At 36.5% G+C, this 20000-nt stretch overlaps 1 protein-coding gene and 1 long non-coding RNA gene across 3 annotated transcripts in view; both read left to right on the forward strand.

The window, feature by feature from the left end:
• LOC115220476 (tripartite motif-containing protein 59) overlaps positions 1–17094 on the forward strand; it is a 90131-nt gene extending 73037 nt beyond the window's left edge. For both annotated transcript variants that reach the window (XM_029790605.2, XM_029790606.2), the window contains exon 2: positions 15201–17094. In XM_029790605.2, the coding sequence (XP_029646465.1) occupies positions 15201–16243 (1043 nt within the window). In that variant the 3' untranslated portion in view covers positions 16244–17094. The remainder of the gene's footprint in view (positions 1–15200) is intronic.
• A 1223-nt stretch (positions 17095–18317) lies between these two features.
• Positions 18318–20000, forward strand: part of LOC118766543 — a 27509-nt gene continuing 25826 nt past the window's right edge. Inside the window, exon 1 of the long non-coding RNA XR_005002478.1 lies at positions 18318–20000. This exon is cut by the window's right edge and continues 1117 nt beyond it. This is a non-coding gene — a long non-coding RNA (uncharacterized LOC118766543).

Genomic DNA, 20000 nt, shown 5'->3' on the forward strand with positions numbered 1-20000 from the left:
CCTGGGACCATGTGATTGGTAAGCAAGCTACTTACCACACAGCCACTCCATATCACACACTGATTTCATAAATGGTAAAAATAATTTTCACTTTTACCATTTATGAAATAAGCCTGCGATTTCTACTGTAATTCCTTTAAACTGATAACGTGATCCAGCTTAACCCGGGTGAGAGCCGGGTAAGAGCCACTGACGAGCATTAATCAAATGCAAAATCACTGGTGATCTGGCTGTGCCCTGGAAGCTGTACAGAGTCAGCTTCGCTTGTCAGTCACAGAATAAGTGCTTTCTCGTGGCTATGAGTTGTTTTGATTATATATATATATATTATATATATATATATATATATATATATATATATATATATATATATATTCTTTCACATACACACACATCCATAGATATGCATATGTACACATGCACGCACTATGCGTGTGTGTAGCATTATGATTTTGTAATTGCTGAAATAATATATCTACTCGAACAGAGCTATGCAACATTGGTCATGCACTTGCAATATGCCTTACATTTGGTGTCGTCACATTGTACTCTTTACTATAAAAGTGTTCGTCGGTCTTGTGGGTCACAATGAAGTGTTTAGAGAATGTATGCGTGTAATTTGCTTGCGCATTTATGTGTCACTGAATATGTATGTGTATGTTTTAAGTAGAGGTGAAAAGATCACAGGTAAATTGGGTATCGTGGTTAGTTGTGTGACAACGATAGAGCATTTGAGAAAATTGCTTGGCAGTCAATCTGATGCTTTTAACCGAACATTGTCTATAACTTTTAGCTGACCTTGCTCTGACTATTTACCTCACTTAATTAACGATTTCGTTTAACTTTTTCCTTTATCTGAAACTAGTGCCAAATTGTCCTTGAATAAAAAAAAATACCCAAAACAACAAAATAGGAGAGAGCTAGTGTAGGAGACGAAAATGATGATAAAATAAAAGACGGACAGGGGGAGAGACGGAAGGGAGGGAAAGAAAGGGAAGGAGAGAAAGGGAAGGAGAGAAAGGGAAGGAGAGAAAGGGAAGGAGAGAAAGGGAAGGAGAGAGAATGAAAGAATGAGCAGGAGGATTAAAAATGAAAAAAGCTTTGCATTTTATGTTCGTTAATGATCGTCTGTTTTTCAAGGTACGTCTTCGTTCTGCTATGACTTCTAATAACTAGAGGAATGAGTGTGAAAGAGAAAGAGAAGAAAGGAGAGAGAGAGAGAGAGAGAGAGAGAGAGAGAGAGAGAGAGAGAACCACAAAAACATCAGCAAGATGGGATTATTTTTCCCAACAATTTGATTTTTTATTCGTCACTCTATCTTGGCTTTTTATTTCTATCACTCTTTCCTCATTCTCTCTCTCTCACTCCCGCCCCTTTCTCTCCTGTCTTTCTGCCTGCCTGTCTGCCTGCCTGCCTGCCTACCTGTCTCTCTGTTTGTCTGTCTGTCTCTCTCCCCCTCTCCCCCTCTCTCTCTGTAAGAAGTGCTCCGCCATCTGACCATGTCTTCAGGAACAGCACAAGAGATAATTGTAAATGCTGTTACACAAATCAATATGCAACAGGTATGGCCAAATCATTATTGCACTGCTCTGACCCAGGCGAGTTGATAGACATACTGGAAAATGAAAATAATTAAAAACAAAAGAAGATGGATTGCAAGTCATCATCCTTCACAAGGGCACAGATAAGCTTTTTAAAACACGAGAACTTGCTCTTTTCCGTTACTCTATTACAGAACTCACACGCACATACGTACAAATATATGAGCGCGCACACTCAAGTACAGACATGGGCATGCATGTACGCAGATCCTAACACAGACCCACAAACATCACGTGAATCTGTCATAATTGCTTTGTTTAAATCAGTTTCTATCTGTTATTGCTCTCTCATCGGCACCATATCCAATGCATCAACTATCAACTATATGCATATAACCCATTACTTATTTTTTCTATCTTCGATTGCATTATCTACATAGACGTATTCGTATACGAAACGTTGTATTTTGCAGTACTGGCTCTAAATTCTATAGAAAATCTATAGAGATAAACTTTAAAATGAGGACATCGCACTGCTAACACAAACGTAGGACACGCTACTGACTCGTAAACCTTGCAAAACGAAATACTGTGTCCTTGCTAGCAAATAATATTTACGTACCAGTGTATAATATGTATGCATGTGTGAAGGCGTGTGGTCTAGTGATTAGTGTGTTGCACTCCCGATCGTGAGACCGTGGTTTCTATTCCCAGACCAGCCGTGCGTTGTGTTCTTTAGCAAGACAGTGAATTTCACGTTACTTCAGTTCACTCGGCTGTAAATAGGTAACTCTGCGTCGGATTGCTATTCCATTTAGGAGGAATGTTGGCTTGCCAGGCTGGATGGCATCATTCGAAAGCTAAAACACTGCAAAGTACATTGGGAACAGCGGTGTATAACAACATCCGATAGTCTGGCCGATACCGTGATACCATGATGTATGTATAAATGGATGGATTAATATATGCAAGTAGTTAGGTAGGTGTGTACGTGGATGTATGTCTTATCAAAAATACGACTAATTTGTAGTTCAATATATATTTGTAGATATGGCGAGCAGCTTTTCTGTTAAATATATTCTGTTGGAAACATGATTATGTTCTAATTTAATCTTTTATTTGAAATTTTTCTCGTTAGGAAGAATAAAGTTCCCAAATTTATCTTCATCAACGTTTCCAGGCTATCTCAGCCTCATGCTCAGGATATGGAGCGGTTTTAATTGCCTTTGTGATGTCTATTTTAATAAGGAGCGTGGAGGCTTAGATTCTTTCATTCTAAATTGCAGAGGTTTGAGTTAATCTTTCGCTTATGGAAAGTATTTTGGAAATTTTATGGTTGCAGAAGTCATCTAGTGTTTTATTCCTACCCTTTGGTGGAAGATAATTGCTTCTGCTTTTAACCAGTGATTCATCTTCGTTGTTGTAGTCGGTTAGTGCTTCTGTAAGTCGTAGTTTCCTTCAGAATTCAGAAATATTGTCTTTAATTTCATTCTGGTTAGATCTTCGTGGGGGTTAGGGTAAATTTTAATCCTTTAGCTAGTATATTGATTTTTGTTGCAGGGGGAGTTTGCTTTTATAAATTTATTACTTTCGGTTTCTCCTGTATATTTTGTTTCAACGTAAGAAGAAACTCGACCTACGGAATTCAACCTATTTACCCAGACTGCAAAAGCAACCCCCAGCATTTCAAATATAATTAATAACACTGACAATTTATACCAACAAAGAAACTCGAACTACGTAATTCCAACATTGTTACTCATACAGCAAAACCAGCTTCCTAGCAATTTAAATATAATTAATAATACTGACAATTTTACAAACGAAATTACAGTAAGCATTTTTTAGACCGTTAAGACCTATCTATTATAGCTGGTCCAGCCTGTGAAACCCCACCGCCTAAGCAACTTTTTAGACATCCTACTGAAACTCTTGTTGAAATACATCAAAAGTTTCATTAGAGGCGATCTAAATATACTGAACCACCTACCAAAAACAACTAATGAAGAGACACTAATGGTTTCCTTCGATGTTATTGATCTGTACACCAATATTCCACACGACTATGGAATACAAGCAATAAAATTCTGGCTGGGAAAAATTCCCCGAAAAACTTCCGGAACGCATAAACCATGTTTCAAGTTTTTATTATTGAAACTTTAAAATTTATACTTCAGAACAATTGTTTCCTATTTGATGACGCCTACAACCGACAAAATTGTGGAATCGAGATGGAAACGAAAGCATCCCTGAGTCACTACAAAAATATGGATACACATTTTACCATTATATAAGAGAGAACTAGAAAAGATATCTGGATGACTGCTTTATCATTTGGAATGAGACCATTGATAAACTTTTGGAATTGAAATCAATACTAAATAGTATAAACCCAAACATTCAGTTTACAATGGAATATAGCAAAGAACATCTCCCTTACTTAGATATTTTGATAATAAAAAAATAAGCAACCAAATTGTAACCGACATTTATCATAAACCAATAGACTCGAAGCAATATCTTTTGTTTAGTTCATGCGACCAGAAACATAAAAAAAATATTCCCTTTTATTTAGCGAAAACTGTTTGCACAATAGCGATTGATGGAAATACTCGAGACCTCCGTCTTCAAGACCTCAGAACATCTGCCCTGACTTATAGATATTGGAATTAATCGTGCCAGGAACATAAGCATTAAAACACTGAGGGAAACAAAACCAAACACCACACCTCATCTCAAAATACTACCGTATATTTCGACACACAACCCTAGATACAATGCGGCATGCAACACCATTATACAAAATCTACCAATGCTCACTAGGGATCCAAAAATGAACTACATTCTTAAAACATAAATTCATCAAATGTAAAAAGCAATCCAAATCGCCGAAAAGACTACTGACAAATGCAAAACTATACACGACAACCACGAAACCAATGGTAAGAAAATGTGGACGTCCAAACTGCGAAACATGCCCCAACCAACTGGAAGGCCCCGAATTCCAATTCAAACAAGGAGAGAGGTTCACAATTAAGACTAACTTCACTTGTACATCCGAGAATTTAATTTATAACTTATTCAGGTTGTGGAACTGTTCTGTTCTTGATATGTATTTGAGTGATAATACAGTTTGAAATAATGTATTTCTTTGTTGGAGTATGGTCCAATGTATTTGTTGCATTGTATGTCTGTTGATATTCATCAGAAGCTTAACTACGATTTATTTTATATTGTGGATTTCTTTATCACGAGTTTCATTTGGGGAAAGAATCTAAATGCTCTTCTAAGTAGTGATTTTACCACTGACATTTTGTAGTTATGTTGGCATTTGCCATCGCTATACTGATACATTCTTTGTATAAGCTGATGTAATGTTTCTATTACTTTTTATCTGAATATTTATGTCTAGAACCAGAGTCGTATTTGTATTGTTTTAAAACTTAAGTTTTAAAACTTAGTTGTTCTGTAGATCCCTCATTAGTTTCTCGATGTCTTCTGGTGTGTACATGGCAAGTAGTTTATCGCCTCAGCATATTGTGTATATTAAATGTTTGTGTTTAAGTATCATTTTGTTTTCTATGGTAGCCAAGTAGAATGTGGCAAATGTAGGTGTTGTGGAACTACTCTATCTTTATCAGAGGATTCCAGTATAATCCATGGGTTGGAGAGGTGCAGCTGAAGTGTACGAGAGTAGAAAGTTCAGGTAGAGAATCCAGTGTAGAAGGTGTAAAAGTTCGTTGGGTAATGAGAGGAGACAGGATCGGCATAGCTTGCCATGTGGTCAGCAAAACGGTATTCCCATTTTGCGATTTACTAGCAGTTTTTAAAATTGTTCTTGATATGAATGTCTTTGTTTTGGAGCGTTTGTATACGTTATCAAATATTATTTTGATTGATTTTGCTACAGGAACATTGGCAAAAGGATTTTCTGTATCTAGGATAGAAGTAATACACTTTTCGTTTTGGTACAGTAATTCGCCGGCATATTTTTCGTGTTATCTATTTGTTTGGTGATAATAGGTGTATTTATCTAGGATATTATGAGTAGGAAAGGGTTGTTTTGTTTATGAAATTTGCCTCGAGAATCTTCTTCGATGTGACAAAAGTACGGGGATCCTCTCTGTGCATTTATCACGATAATTATTTTACTTGATAGGTGTTGTCTTTTGGTATCTTTATAAACTTGTTTCTGCATTTAAACAAGTTGTTGAATTGTCTAATGTATTCATCCCTTTTCATTATTACGAACACTTTGCTTTTGTTGACGGTGCATATTTTTATATGGCCGTTATATTTTAATTCATGTACGGTTTGCTTGAATCGCTTGTTGAGTATTTGGTTATTCTTTTGTAGGTATCGATTTTTATTGCATTAACCTCGAAATAAATCTCAGAATTTACCAGTGACTTTCTTAATGTTTGTATCCATCAGATATTCTAACTTTTAACATAGTCGTTTAATTTCAACTTGTTTCTTCTCTTAGTCGCATTTTGATGGCAGATGGAATTTGGTATCAAGAGTGAGGAGCGTGGCTTGATCTGTGTTATGTGCATGTTATGATACGCTAACAAATTTATCGTCTTTTATGTGCAACATGATTTTTCTTTTTTTTTTTTTTATACCTAACTTCATTTCTTTGTCAATTGGTCTAGATAGTGCTGTCTGCATGCTATCTAGAGATGCGTATATATTCCTTAATAAACGTCTTTCACTTAGTGATTTATGTGTTTCCTTCGCAACTCTATAATTTGGATTTGTATATTTTCTACCACCTGAGCTGCTTTATGTATTTCACATACGACGACATTCTTCCAGAAGTCTTTTACATTTTTTGTGTTTGGGTGTTTTATCGTGTTGCTTGATAGTCATCTATTCGGGGGAATAGCACTTCTTTTAAACATGTTGTAGTGAAAACACAACCATATTTTAATTTAGTCTTCTTTATTAAAGTTTTCTCGTATATGCTTAACAAATCTTTTTCATTCGTTTGGAAATATATAGTTCCTAAATTTGTTTTTATCAACGTTTCCAGGCTATCTCAGCCTCACCTTTAGGGTGTGGAGTGGTTTTGGCTTTTATGCTGCACTCTTTACAGAAGGCAGCTTATGTTTATGCAGACGTTCCCACCTGATTTTGACCGTTGCAATCCTACCTCGTCAGATTTACGTTTTTGACTAATATTATATGCTGAGTGTAGCCTTGTTCCGATATTAGTTTTGCTTCTATTTAGTTACGATATTAGTTTTGCTCCTATTTACTTACGATATTAGTTTTGCTTCTATTTAGTTACGATATTAGTTTTGCCTACCTATTTCTGCAGGAAATTCTAAAATGTTCGGAAGTATTTTCCGTTAATGTTTTCCAGTAGGGTTTTGACTTTGACATTAATGTGAATGAACTCTGATTTCAAATTTGAAAATAACTGTAGGCTTCTTTTAGCTAATCAATAAATAGATATTTTGGTGGCAGGCATTAAAAGACCTGGTAGAGCAAGGGACACAATACTTTAGTTGCTTATTTAGATTGTTCTGAGTTCAAATCTCGCAGAGTTCAGCTGCACCTTTTATCATACCTAGGTCAATAAGATAAGTGCCAGTTAAGTCTTAAAACCTGTTGGAACAGTTACATGCCATACAAAAAATTCTTAGATTTGTTTCAATATCACATCTCAATAGATATATTTTCTAACAAAATTAAAATTTTGTCGTAATGAACTGAATTTCGTATTGATCTGTCCCGTTTTCGGAATTCTGCTCTCAAATGGTCTTGTGCCTATCTCTGAGTCTTAGGATGTTAACTGAATGATGGATCTCATTCTCCTTGATAGCATGCATGTCTATTGCGGGAGGAATTCAATTCAACAATGCAAGCCAATGAATTACTCGTTATTTGATGATAGAACTGCTTAAAGCTGTGAATTACATGCCCCATCGTGCTTTGACTATGAACAGAACGTAGTGGCCAGGAAGATGTACAAACTATTGATTCCTTAGCAATTTTTCTGGTACTCTATCAATTAATCCATCTATGTCTCGTCAATATTTCAAGCTACTGTATAATGACGAGCTGACGGGGAAGGCAACTAGGTATCCAATTCTTCTTAAAACCATATCCTACTTGTTTTCAAAATAGAAGAGATATTGAACATCACTGTCTTAGATTCACTACTTGAAATAAAGACAGGACAGTCGGAGCTGGAATAACTGCGAACATAGCTCTACTTATTCAAAGCTCACCTAAGGTTACACAACAACGATGTAAAGTACTCTACTATTGACATGATTATACCCAGTATTTTTACCAGTTGCCTCGCGTTGATATGCGTTTAACAGCATAAATCGTTAAATTGGTGTTCTAGGTTAGTCCTAGAATTTAATCTATATTTAAATGGGGAATATGACATTGCATTAATGTTGAAATACTTTTACACGTAATTTTACCGTATAAATCTTTCATCAGTTGGATGCCTGTTCTGCTTATCAATAAAATATTGATGTATTGATAAAGTTTGCGTGAATGGTACAAGATTATAACTTAGTAAAGTTTCTGTTTTTTAATTAATCATACTACTCTACTACTCTTATACTTAAATGAGTTTTAGCTTTTTGAAATTACTTGACTTGGAAAGCAAACGATTTAAGAGAAAATGATAATGCGGGTATTGTGAAATGTTTTCTCAATTATTCTCAAATAAGCCAGCAATTATACAACTCATCTATACAATACCTCTACAGTAAATGACATACAATATCAGATAACTTTCATTTTTCTGAATTAGCGAAGGAGGCTCCATCTGGTCACTCGACCTGTTCGAAATCGCACCCTAGTCTCCATGAAATCATATACGTATCATACTGTCATTAAAGAAACCGTATGACACATTGAATAATGTCTTGAATACACTGTTTGAATAAAAGGCGCAATGGAATGCTTTCACTTTTAGTACTTTGCTGTACTTTTCCCATTTCTCTGAATAATACAGAAGCTAAGATTACATTCTACATGTTTCTATTAATAAAGTTTACAAATACATAGTATTTGTTTAAATAACTTAGTTAAAGTAAGTTCGTGTATCAAGGTAATCTGTGTTATCCTGTTTCGGGATATTTTATTACTTTGAAGAACGATCTTATCCGAAACCCATATCTAACTTCTCATGACACACGAATTTCTTCTACACTATCAATTTCATTTACTGCTTTATTATTAAAAAAATTTTTAGGGGCAGACTATCGGTAGTTTCTATGAGTTTTCGTTTTTTTCTGTCTGTAATCATTGGAAGCTTGATTTGAGCTGTAGATAAGACATGTCTGTCTAATTGAGCCAATCCCAGAAAAAGCCTGTGGGGTAGCATAATATCTACATTTGCCTTCTCGTGGTGATTGGACGGAAATTATGCAAATAATATAATTTCAGTAGATATATTAGAAATACTTTACTTTTGTACCATTGCATTTTCTTTCTTTTTTCATGACTGATGATTTGTGGAAAATCTCTTTTGACTCAAAATAGAAAACTCTGTATTGAACAGTTTTGTTGAAATGTCACAAAACAGGTTCTTACTTGGGAATCAAGAGTCATGCATTCTCACAGCCACATTCCATTATTTCTTTGCGTTTTGAGTACTTTTTTCGCTTTCTAATTTTAGAAATTGTTTTATGAAAGATTATTTGGAAGAAGACCAAATAAATAAATGAATAAATTTCATCCTCTTATCAAGTTATATCTCTTGCACAACCCACAATTATTGTTTAGCATATATTAAACCAGAAGTATTTAAGGTTTCTATTAAATTATAGATAATACGAAAGTTAATCTCTTGTTGATTTCAGAAAGATGTTTAGCACTTTATTTTACATTCTGTTACATTTTAAGTTTCATTCAAAAGATTCTCAAGCTGGTGATTCCTGTATTATGTCAGATTTCGGAGTTGTAAATCAGTTAGATGTATATTTCTTTTAATATAGAAACTCAAACATCAAAGAAATCAGGGTTTCATTGGATTGCACGTTATACAAGAGAAAATAAGAATCACCTGGCAATAATTTGTAAACTTTTACACAACAAACAGCACATACTTACACATGGGTGCATGTCTGCAGGTTCAGACATTTATGTTATGATTCCTGATGGAATTCACTTGACTCATGTTGTTGCACAAAAGGCCGCAGTCACAGGACCGAAACAATTAAAACAATAAAAACTATGTCAATTTAATCCTGAGTAACGCCGGGTATCTTTGCTCGTATATATATATATATATATATATATATATATATATAGGGATGCAGCACGGATTTTGTCAGTGAACAGGTCGCGGATTTTAGCGACGAAAATATTTTGACAAATTAAACTTAAATGTTGAAGTGAATCGAACGGCTTTTGTGTGTTTCTTAAATGGCTTATAAACACCTTCAACGCTGCAATTGTTATATATATATATATGACATTAAATAAATCTTCACAGTAAGGAATCGCTTTTGTGTCAAAGTATCACTCACATATTTGAGAGAACTGTCGACTTCGACTTACTTTCTTTCAGTTGAAGATATTCGTGTGTTCGTTGATTTGCGGCTTGCAGCTAAATAAAATTTGACTTATTCACTAGAAACACAAGGCTTAGCATTGGTATCAAATATTACTTTGTTAAGTATTTCTCCTTGTTACATGATTTTGAAGCCTGCAATAGCTCCATTTTCATTATTGCACACACTCTTCGTTACATAAACTGATATGTACATCAGGATATAATATATTTTAATCTTCATCTGTTGGTCTGTCCATCCGTTCCCCCACCCCAACATGACTGTAGTTGGAGGTTACATTAGAAGCGGGGAGAACCACAATACACGAAGTAGAAATATATTAAAACAAAGATTTAGTCAATGAATCTTATGTTCATTCTAGGGGAATTTATCAGGAAGTGTATGATGAATTCCACTCAAAGGCAATGAAATGTAACGGTAATGGTCCAGTAAGAGTTATCTATCTATCTATCTATCTATCTATCTATCTATCTATCTATCTATCTATCTATCTATCTATCTATCTATCTATCTATCTATCTATCTATCTATTCTATTCTATTCTATCTATCTACATACATACTGTTGAGCGAGAGTCACTGACACGCCTGGTGGATTGGAAGAATGGACTAGCCGAACTCTTATAAAGAGTCGTGGTCGATAGTAGTCAGAGACGAAGGCTGGAGTTCTACTTTAGATTTTACGTCGGCTGAGGAAGAGATGGTTAAAATTGTGAAGAGACTAGACGAAGTAATGAAGGTGAAGAATTATGCAGAGGCAGTGAAAGATAAAAGCGAAGACGTGTGTCTGGAGGAGTGAAGTAGATTTAAAGAAATGCTTAGAAAGGAGAGGAACGACGTAAAAGTGCACCCCCAAGAAGTTTTAAAAGAAAAAAGAAAAAAGAAAAAAAAAACATTATTTACAGGACGTACTCAGCAATAAGGAAAATTGAAATCATGTCGACTGCTCAAATCGAAAAGGCATTAAAACTAATCTGGCAAGGGATTTCTTACCTTGTCAGAGGAAGAAAGTTTGGAACGGTGGAGGTACAGTTCCGTAAGGTAGCTACTGATAGGCTGCACACGGCAACACCCTTAAAAATGGATGAAGGGGTGCACCCATATAACTTGGGAGACGTGCTTCCAGGGTTAGGATAGAAGATACACCTCCAGAAATTGATGTAGCCTGGCTAGCAGCTGCCATACTGCTGGGCACGGAAGAGATGGTAGTAGTTCTCCAGGCCACCAGATTGCTCCATAAGAACTGGCAAGGGCAGAACCAAGATATAATAATCCATGCAGCCCCGGAGGCCTTGAAAACATGGTCGAGACCATCACAGTCGAAGAGATGACACTCAGGATCAGAGTAGAAGGCAGGATCCTGCGATGCTATAAATGTGGTCTGAAAGGTCACATTATAGTAGATTGTCTTTCGCTACTCGTGAGGACTAAAGGGAAACCCGAGAGCAGGAAGGAAATTGCAACTTCACCGATGGAAACCAGTAGCAGCGCCGAGGAAGAGGAGGTGAACGAGGAGAAGAACGGACGGGAAACGGCTGGAAAAAAAGAAGGAAGGGAAGCAAAAAAGCACACTTTGTAAATGATGATCCCATCCCACACCCACCTGACTCCCACTCACATCCATTCTACCCCAACCTTCCCCTACAGACACCAACCCTTCTCCATGCTCCATCTGACACAAAGACAAGCACAAGCACAATGGAGCCCCAAACTTTCCCACCCTTATCCTGTGAGAAAAAAATATGTTATACTGTCCAACGGACAAAATGGAAAAATTTATAATGAGATAGAGTCATGGGACAGAGCGATAAAAGTGAATACGACAGAAGTTAGGGGATTGCTCGAGTACTTTCATTGTGTGGTGGCAGACCCTGAGTATATTTTGAGAGTAAAAAATTATGAGCGGGACTTTGAGTGGTGGGTCAAGAAAATGGTCACCAGCACAATACCAGAACGGGTAAGCTATCTTGAACTTTTAAAGAAATTTAACATAGACATTCTTCGAAAAGATGAAAGTAAACAAATAGTTAACAAATAATGTTTTAAAAAGTTGTATTAACAGGTTTAATGAAGTCGCTCGGAGGTGGGGGCCGAACGGCTTCATTTCATTTATCATTTTATTTAATTCATCCTTTCCATTTGTACTCTTTTCTGTTCCCACCATGTGATGCCCCTTCTGTGTTAGGCCCTGTGTGGCCAATAAAAGAAGGAGAGCGTTTTGGTAGTAGTTCGTAGTTTGGTCACGTTTTTATTCCGTCAACGTCGTAGACGCCGTCATACCAAGGTTCCGAGTTAGCGTAAGTTGCTCGTTCGTTTCATGCAATTGTAACGTTATTCTGTCGTGTGTTTTTCTACACTCTGTTTTTTTGCTGCCTTGCGGCAGTACTGTTAGCGTTTTCCCTCGGTTGAAGGGGAAAGCACTGTGAGTGCTTAGTTCGTCCCCTATGACCTCGTTCGAGGAGGACCTGAGAAGAAGTCTGAAGAGGATTGACAAAGTAATGGAAGAAAGGAAGAAAATGAACTTTGCAGCTGCAAGTTGGTGATAAGACAGAAGAAATCTGTATCAACAAAAAGGAAATGCAAAAATACAAAGAAATGTTGAAGTGAGAAGGACACGAAGTGAAGGTGTCACCCCTCCCCCGCCCCCAGCAACAATACAATGTTTATCAAGGAAATAAGTATCACATACAGAACATAAAACCCGAAATCCAACAAGGTGGAGATAGTGGCAAAAGAACAAATGGAAAAGGCACTAAGACCCATCTGGTTGGATACTACCTTCCTTGCCAGAGGATCGACGTTTGCGACGGTGGAGGTACGGTTTACCAGCAAAGCGATAGCCAGATGTCATTCTGCGACCTCTATGAAGACAGACGAGGTAGTCATTCTACCTTTCCATCTGGGAAGTTGTGTGTCCAGGGTAATGGTGAATGGAATACCTCCGGAGGTGGACGTAAACTGGATAAAAGCGGCAATTTTAATGGGCTTCCAGGAAGGGATTACAATCCTACAAGCGACAAAGGTAACCTGCGAAGAATTGGCTAGGACAGACACTGGAAATAATAATCCAGAGGACTTGGGAGAAATGGTCAACACCATAGCGGTGGGAGACGAGGTGAGGCTTGGGATTGTGGTGGAAGACAAGAGGCCGAGGTGCTACAACTGTGTACAATTGGGACACATAAGGGCCAAGTGCTTTCCCACTCCCTGTAGAAGGACCAAAAGAAGCCCCACTGGAGACCGTGTCTCTAACAGTCGCAACATCAAGAATTGAGAGGATGGAAACAAAAACTCAGGAGTACAAAAAGAAAAATCAACAGAATGGACAAAGAAGTAACACTGTTGACAACTTCTACAAAGTGACAGTGAATGGCAAGTGGCTGGGAGGAAGAGGAAAAACAAAATTATTTGTTTCCCCCCTCCCGCAAACAAAAAAGCCAAAAATTACAAGATTTTACAAACAAGAACACACATGAACATTTAACAGAAACAAACAAAGAGAATAAAAAAAAGAAAAACAAAAGAAAACTGAGGTGACTTCACCAAGCAAAGTGAAAAAGAAAGACTGGCAATTTATGTTAGATTTTTAAATAAAATGTTCAATGATGTCGCCTGAGTCGTGGGGCACGGGTGACCATCATTTCATCTTTTCATTTATTAATCAGAGATTTGCTCATTCGATTTTTTCTTTTTCTTTTCGGCCCCACATATAATGTCCTGTATCATCCCCTCTTTGTTGGTCCTATGTGGATGATAAAAAAATGAGAGCGTTTTGGTAGTCTTGCGAAGTACGCGTGTGAACACGTTGATTAAACATCCGCTACATGATTTATCTGTACCGACTTGTCACTGGATATAAAACATACATACATACACGAGCACGCACGCACATACATACATGCAATGTATGTATGTATCTCGTAACTAGAACACGAAAGCGCTTTCCCAGTACTTAATTTTTCTAAAAGGAAAGAATTAGTATTTTGAGATGATAATTTCTAAAGTATGTATGCATGTATGTATGTATGTTTGTATGTTTGTATGTATGTATGTATGTATGTATGTATGTATGTATGTATGTATGTATGTATGTATGTATGTATGCACGCATAATAAATTACTGAAAAAAGTTTTTTGTGTTCTAGTTATGAAATGCATGCATGTCGTAACTAGGACACAAAAGCGTTTTTTCAGTACTTTTGCTAGAAGGAATGAATTGATATTACTGAGATGGTAATTTTTACAATTTAATTGTATTATAGATGATATCGGTTAAGAATTTGATAAGCAACACTTTAATTACATTCAAAACAATATTGTTTCCTTTTAAAAGTCTCAGAAACATGTTTCATAAAACTTTGATACTCATTCTTTTTCCGATTCCTGGGAGCTTAAACTCTTGTCCTAACACATTCAAGAGAGAAATATTTTCTTTGTTCTTTGAATTTTAGCAGTATGTGTTATGTTTTTCATTTTTAAAAGAATTTATTCCTTCATCCACATTATTTACATTTGACGGATATACCCTCCAGCATTTATTTCGAACCTGGGTTCTCATTCCTAAGGTATTTTTCGATGTTATTATCAGTATTATTATTATTATTATTATTATTATTATTATTATCAGTATTATTATTATTATTATTATTATCAGTATTATTATTATTATTATTATTATTATTATTATTATTATTATTATTATTATTATTATTATTCAACGCATATAGCGTAGTGGTTAAGAGCGCGAGCTACTAACCCCAAGATTCCGAGTTCGATTCCAGGCAGTGACCTGAATAATAATAATAATAATAATAATAATAATAATAATAATAACAACAACAACAACATCGAAAAATACCTTAGGAATGGGAACCCAGGTTCGAAATTTCCCCTAGACACCTGATGAATGCTGGAGGGTATATCAGCCGAAACGTTGTGTTAACAACAAGCAAGATGAAGACAAATATCCGTCAAATGTAAATAATGTACATAATTCCTCATCTCTTAAATATAGAAATGTATTACTCCTTTATCGTTTTAAAATTATTTTTATGAAGTTTTACTTAACTCCAAAATGCAAATTTTCATTTTACATTTTTTTTTCTTGCAGATAATACTGAAAACACCGATAAAAAGACACAACCTCAAAGCAGATTAGTCGAAAAAACTCTACGGAAACGAAAATTGGTCTTCGACGAAGAACATTTTCAAGATGCATTCCTTCGCTGTATCATCTGTCGAGATGTATATAACGATACTAACAAAGCCCCCAAATCTTTACCATGTCAACATTGCTTCTGCCTCAACTGTTTTCTGGAAATGTTCCGCGTGGAAGGCGAGTATCGACAGTCCTTGACTTCGGCTTTCAGAGGCATGCCACGTGCAGTAAAGATTCAATGTCCGACTTGCAGGGAAAGCATTATTGCCTCTGAGGATGACCTCCGTCGACTTCCAAATCAAAACAGTATCTTAGAGCTTCTGAAATTCGTTGAACAAACAGGCATCACTGACATTTCCTACTGCTCCAAACACCAACTACAACCGATCAACTTTTTCTGTGAGTTGTGTTCTGTAGCTGTCTGTAGTGATTGTACAGTTCTCGACCACAAGGAAATAAACGGTCATAACGTGATGAGCATAGATGAAGCCTTGAAAAAATACACACCAGTTATTAACGACTCTATTGAAGATATGGAAATGCAAAAACAAAAATATCGTGAGAAGCGACTGCAGATTCTTCAGCGAATGGAAGATGTAAATAAAATGGAAAAGCGTGTATCAGCAGAAATTAAAGAAGCATTCCAATCTTTCCGAAATGCTATAATAGAACGTGAACGCAATATCACTTCCATGGCTGAACAAGAAGCAAGCAGAAAACGAACCCATCTCAGTGAAAATCTGCGTCAGATAACGGAAAAAGAGGAAGATATGACAGAGCGAATTAAAATTTTAAACGCAGCCAAAGTTGAAAAAGATATTCCATATATGTTCTCTATGTACAGTGCTGTGCAGGATTCATTAAATGACAACATTGAACTGCCTCATCGAATGGATGACGGATTTGATCTGTCTTTTCATTATAAAACAGAGAAGTTAGATACAGTTACTTGGGACCTGAAAGAATTTGGTTTTCTGACAATCGAATCCTCATAATGAATGTCCTCCAGAATTAATAACTGTGTGGTTTTGGGTCATAAAATGTGCCTCTATTATAACCAATTAATGTGCCAATTATTTTATAATCTTATTCATTAAAGATAACTTTGTTTCATTTATTTTTCAACTGTAAAATATAAGTATTTTCGTTTATTTTGAATGAAAGCTCACACTTTTTTATTCTCATTTTTTCTAAAGTTTAACTATTTTGTATTGGCTCTCCATTTCCCCTAATATAGAATCTTATTAAAGGTTAATCTAACTTTCGCCAGATTACCTTCAGCATGATTGTTATTTACATTCCATTTATAAATACCACCAATGTCAATATTACCTTATATCCTTCTGCAGTTGATATGTACCAGTCAAGCACTGTGGTTGATATAATCAATTGTATTTCCCCCCCCACAAAAAAAAATTCTGTTTTTGTGTGTATATTTGAAACAGTAAAACAAAAACAGGTGGTAGATTGGCCATCATGAGAGCGTCAGAAAAATGCCTCGTAGTATTTCTTCCGGTTTTGAGTTGAAATTCCACCAGGGTCAACTTCGCTTTTCACCCTCCGGATTTGATCAAATAAATACCGGTCAAATATTGAAGTCATTGTAAATGCCTACACTCTGCCCACTAAAATGCTGGTCTTATGCAGAAATTTGAAATAATATTGTTGTTGTTGCTATTACTATTTAGTAATCTTATTTTAATCTCGTGCTTTCACTACGCTATCGAGCGCAGCTCTGTCTTGGGTGTTTGTTGTGGTGCTCTTATTTTCACTGTATTGAAAGTGTTTTACGTAGGATATGTGCAGGCGCAGGAGTGGCTGTGTGGTAAGTAGCTTGCGTGGCACTTTGGGCAAGTGTCTTCTACTATAGCCTCGGGCCGACCAAAGCCTTGTGAGTGGATTTGGTTGACGGAAACTGAAAGAAGCCTATCGTATATATGTATATATATATGTGTGTGTGTGTTTGTGTGTCTGTGTTTGTCCTACCAACAATCGCTTGACAACCGATGCTGGTGTGTTCATGTCCTCGTAACTTAGCGGTTCGGCAAAAGAGACCGATAGAATAAGTACTAGGCTTACAAAGAATAAGTCCTGGGGTCGATTTGCTCGACTAAAGGCGGTGCTCCAGCATGGCCGCAGTCAAATGACTGAAACAAGTAAAAGAGAGAAAAAGAGTAAAAGAGGTGCCTAGTAGTGCTATTTTCTGTATATTATATATACATGTAAGTCCTGATTCTTCTTCTTCTTCTTATTATTATTATTACTATTATTATTATTATATTATTATTATTATTATTATTATTATTATTAAGGCGGCGAGCTGGCAGAATCGTTAGCACGCCAGGCAAAATGCTGAGTGGCATTTCGTTCGTCCTGACATGCTGAGTTCAAATTCTGCCGAGGTTGACTTTGCCTTTCATCCTTTCGGGGTCGATAAATTGAGTACCGGCTGCGTACTGAGGTCGATCTAATCGACTGGCCCCTCCCCTCAAATTTCGGACCTTGTGTCTATAGCAGAAAGGATTATTATTAAGGTGGCGAGCTGGCAGAAAAGTTAGCACGCCGGGGAAAATACTTTGCGGCATTTCGTCTTTAGTTCTGAGTTCAGATTCCGCCGAGGTCGACTTCGCTTTTCATCCTTTCCGAGTCAATAAAGTAAGTACCAGTTGAGTACTGGGGTCGATGTAATTGACTATCCTCCTCCCCACAAAATTCAGGCCTTGTGCCTACTGCGGAAAGGATTATTATTATTATTATTATTATTGTAGTAAGGCGGCAAGCTGGCAGAAACGTTAGCACGCTGGGCGAAATGCTTAGCGGTATTTCGTCTGCTGCTACGTTCTGAGTTCAAATTCCGCCGAGGTCGACTTTGCCTTTCATCCTTTCGGTGTCGATAAATTAAGTACCAGTTACACACCAGTGACTTAATCCGTTTGTCTGTCCTTGTTTGTCCTCTCTGTGTTTAGCCCCTTGTGGGTAGTAAAGAAATAGGTATTTCGTCTTAGCAGTATTTCGTCTGCCGCTACATTCTGAGTTCAAATTCCGCCGAGGTCGAATTTGCCTTTCATCCTTTCGGGGTCGATTAAATAAGGATCAGTTACGCACTGGGGTCGATATAATCGACTTAATCCGTTTGTCTGTCCTTGTTTGTCCTCTCTGTGTTTAGCCCCTTGTGAGTGGTAAAGAAATAGGCATTCACTCGAGCTAAGACCACCATTCTTACCTCTCTCTCTCCCTCCCTCTCTGAGGAACTTGAAAAAGTCGATGAAGGGGCTGGTTGAAACGGAAAATAACCCTTAGTCCTTCCGCTGCGTTTATTAACCAATGTATTTCGCCAGAGTCACGTTCCAGTTTGTGTGCATGAACAGCGTACAGAATATTATTTAATATGTAAGTGACTTTGAAGGCAGTAAGCTTGAAGAATCGTAGAATGCTTAGCGGCATTTCGCCCGTTTTTACGTTCTAGGCTCAAATTCCACTGAGGTCGACTTTACATTTTATCCCTTTGGGGTCGATAAAATAAGTACCAGATGAGTACTAGGGTCAATGTAATTGACTTGTCCCCTCCCCAGAATTGCTGGCCTTGTACCAAAATTTGAAACCAGTATGTGAGTGGTTTTAGTCACTATGTAATTTAGTAACAGTGTTGAGATATGTTATACAGTAGCTATATATGTGAAAAGGTATGTGAAACTATAGGAAGTATATTGAGATACTGTGACAGCGCATGTGATATAGTGACAGTCGCACTGTTGTAATCAGCATGAATGCTTTACCATGGATACAAAATTTGTTTGCGACTACATGAGATATGGATTTCTAATGTATGTAATTATATTTATGACTGAAACACTGATTACCTGGCACTTCTATGCCTTTTTATGGGACACTGCATGAGCAACAGATCTGTAATGTAAAGTACTATCAATATTGTTACTCATAGAGGCTTAAGTAATCTCTTTTGTAATACTTATTTTGTAGATGTTTACCTTTTTGTAACACTTTTGCAGCAATTTTCGTAACAATGGAGAGCAGTAATGTTATAGAATGTACATGTTTAAAATTCAACAGTGTAATGGTTCAAAGTTATGCATTAGACGCCAGAATTTACAGAATATAATGAAATATGTACATAATTTATATTCACTTTTTTATCGCGTGTAAAATTGTCATGTCATCTTAGAGGATTTGAAACTTGCAACTCTGCTGTTGCAATTACATTAATGGCAAAGAAATACATTTTCTTGAAAGTTTCGCTTTAATTGCTCTTTTATTAGTTTTTAAAAGTAGTTGGAAGATCCCATATAAATTTAGTTTGAAGAATTAAATCCAATTCCTTAATTGTAAGCATAGAACCGCTTGGTTTTAAAGTTTTAAGGATTTTTTTTCTAAAACTTGACCAGTTTTATTTGAGATAAGAAATATGAGATATATTTATATTTATAGCTGCTCAAATTTACAGATTATTTAATTATTTAATCAGAAAAAAATAGGAAATGTCCATGGTTTTTGTGCGTCCACTAAAATGGTCACTGTCGTTGATATTAAGCTTGGTCTGTTAGGAAAACGTGCGTTGGCGTGGAATGTGAGTTCTGGGATCGAAGGATTAGGCAGAAGTAAAGAGTTTAGTTAAGATTTTGTGGAGAGTTACAATGCTGGGATGAGAGGAGGTTGTTGTTTCACGGTTTGGGTGGAGATGATATACGGTAGTTTAGGAACAGTAGAAGAGATAGAGAGACGACACAATGGTGT

This window comes from Octopus sinensis, linkage group LG16 (assembly GCF_006345805.1).
Source record: "Octopus sinensis linkage group LG16, ASM634580v1, whole genome shotgun sequence".
Taxonomy (NCBI): Eukaryota; Metazoa; Mollusca; class Cephalopoda; order Octopoda; family Octopodidae; genus Octopus; species Octopus sinensis.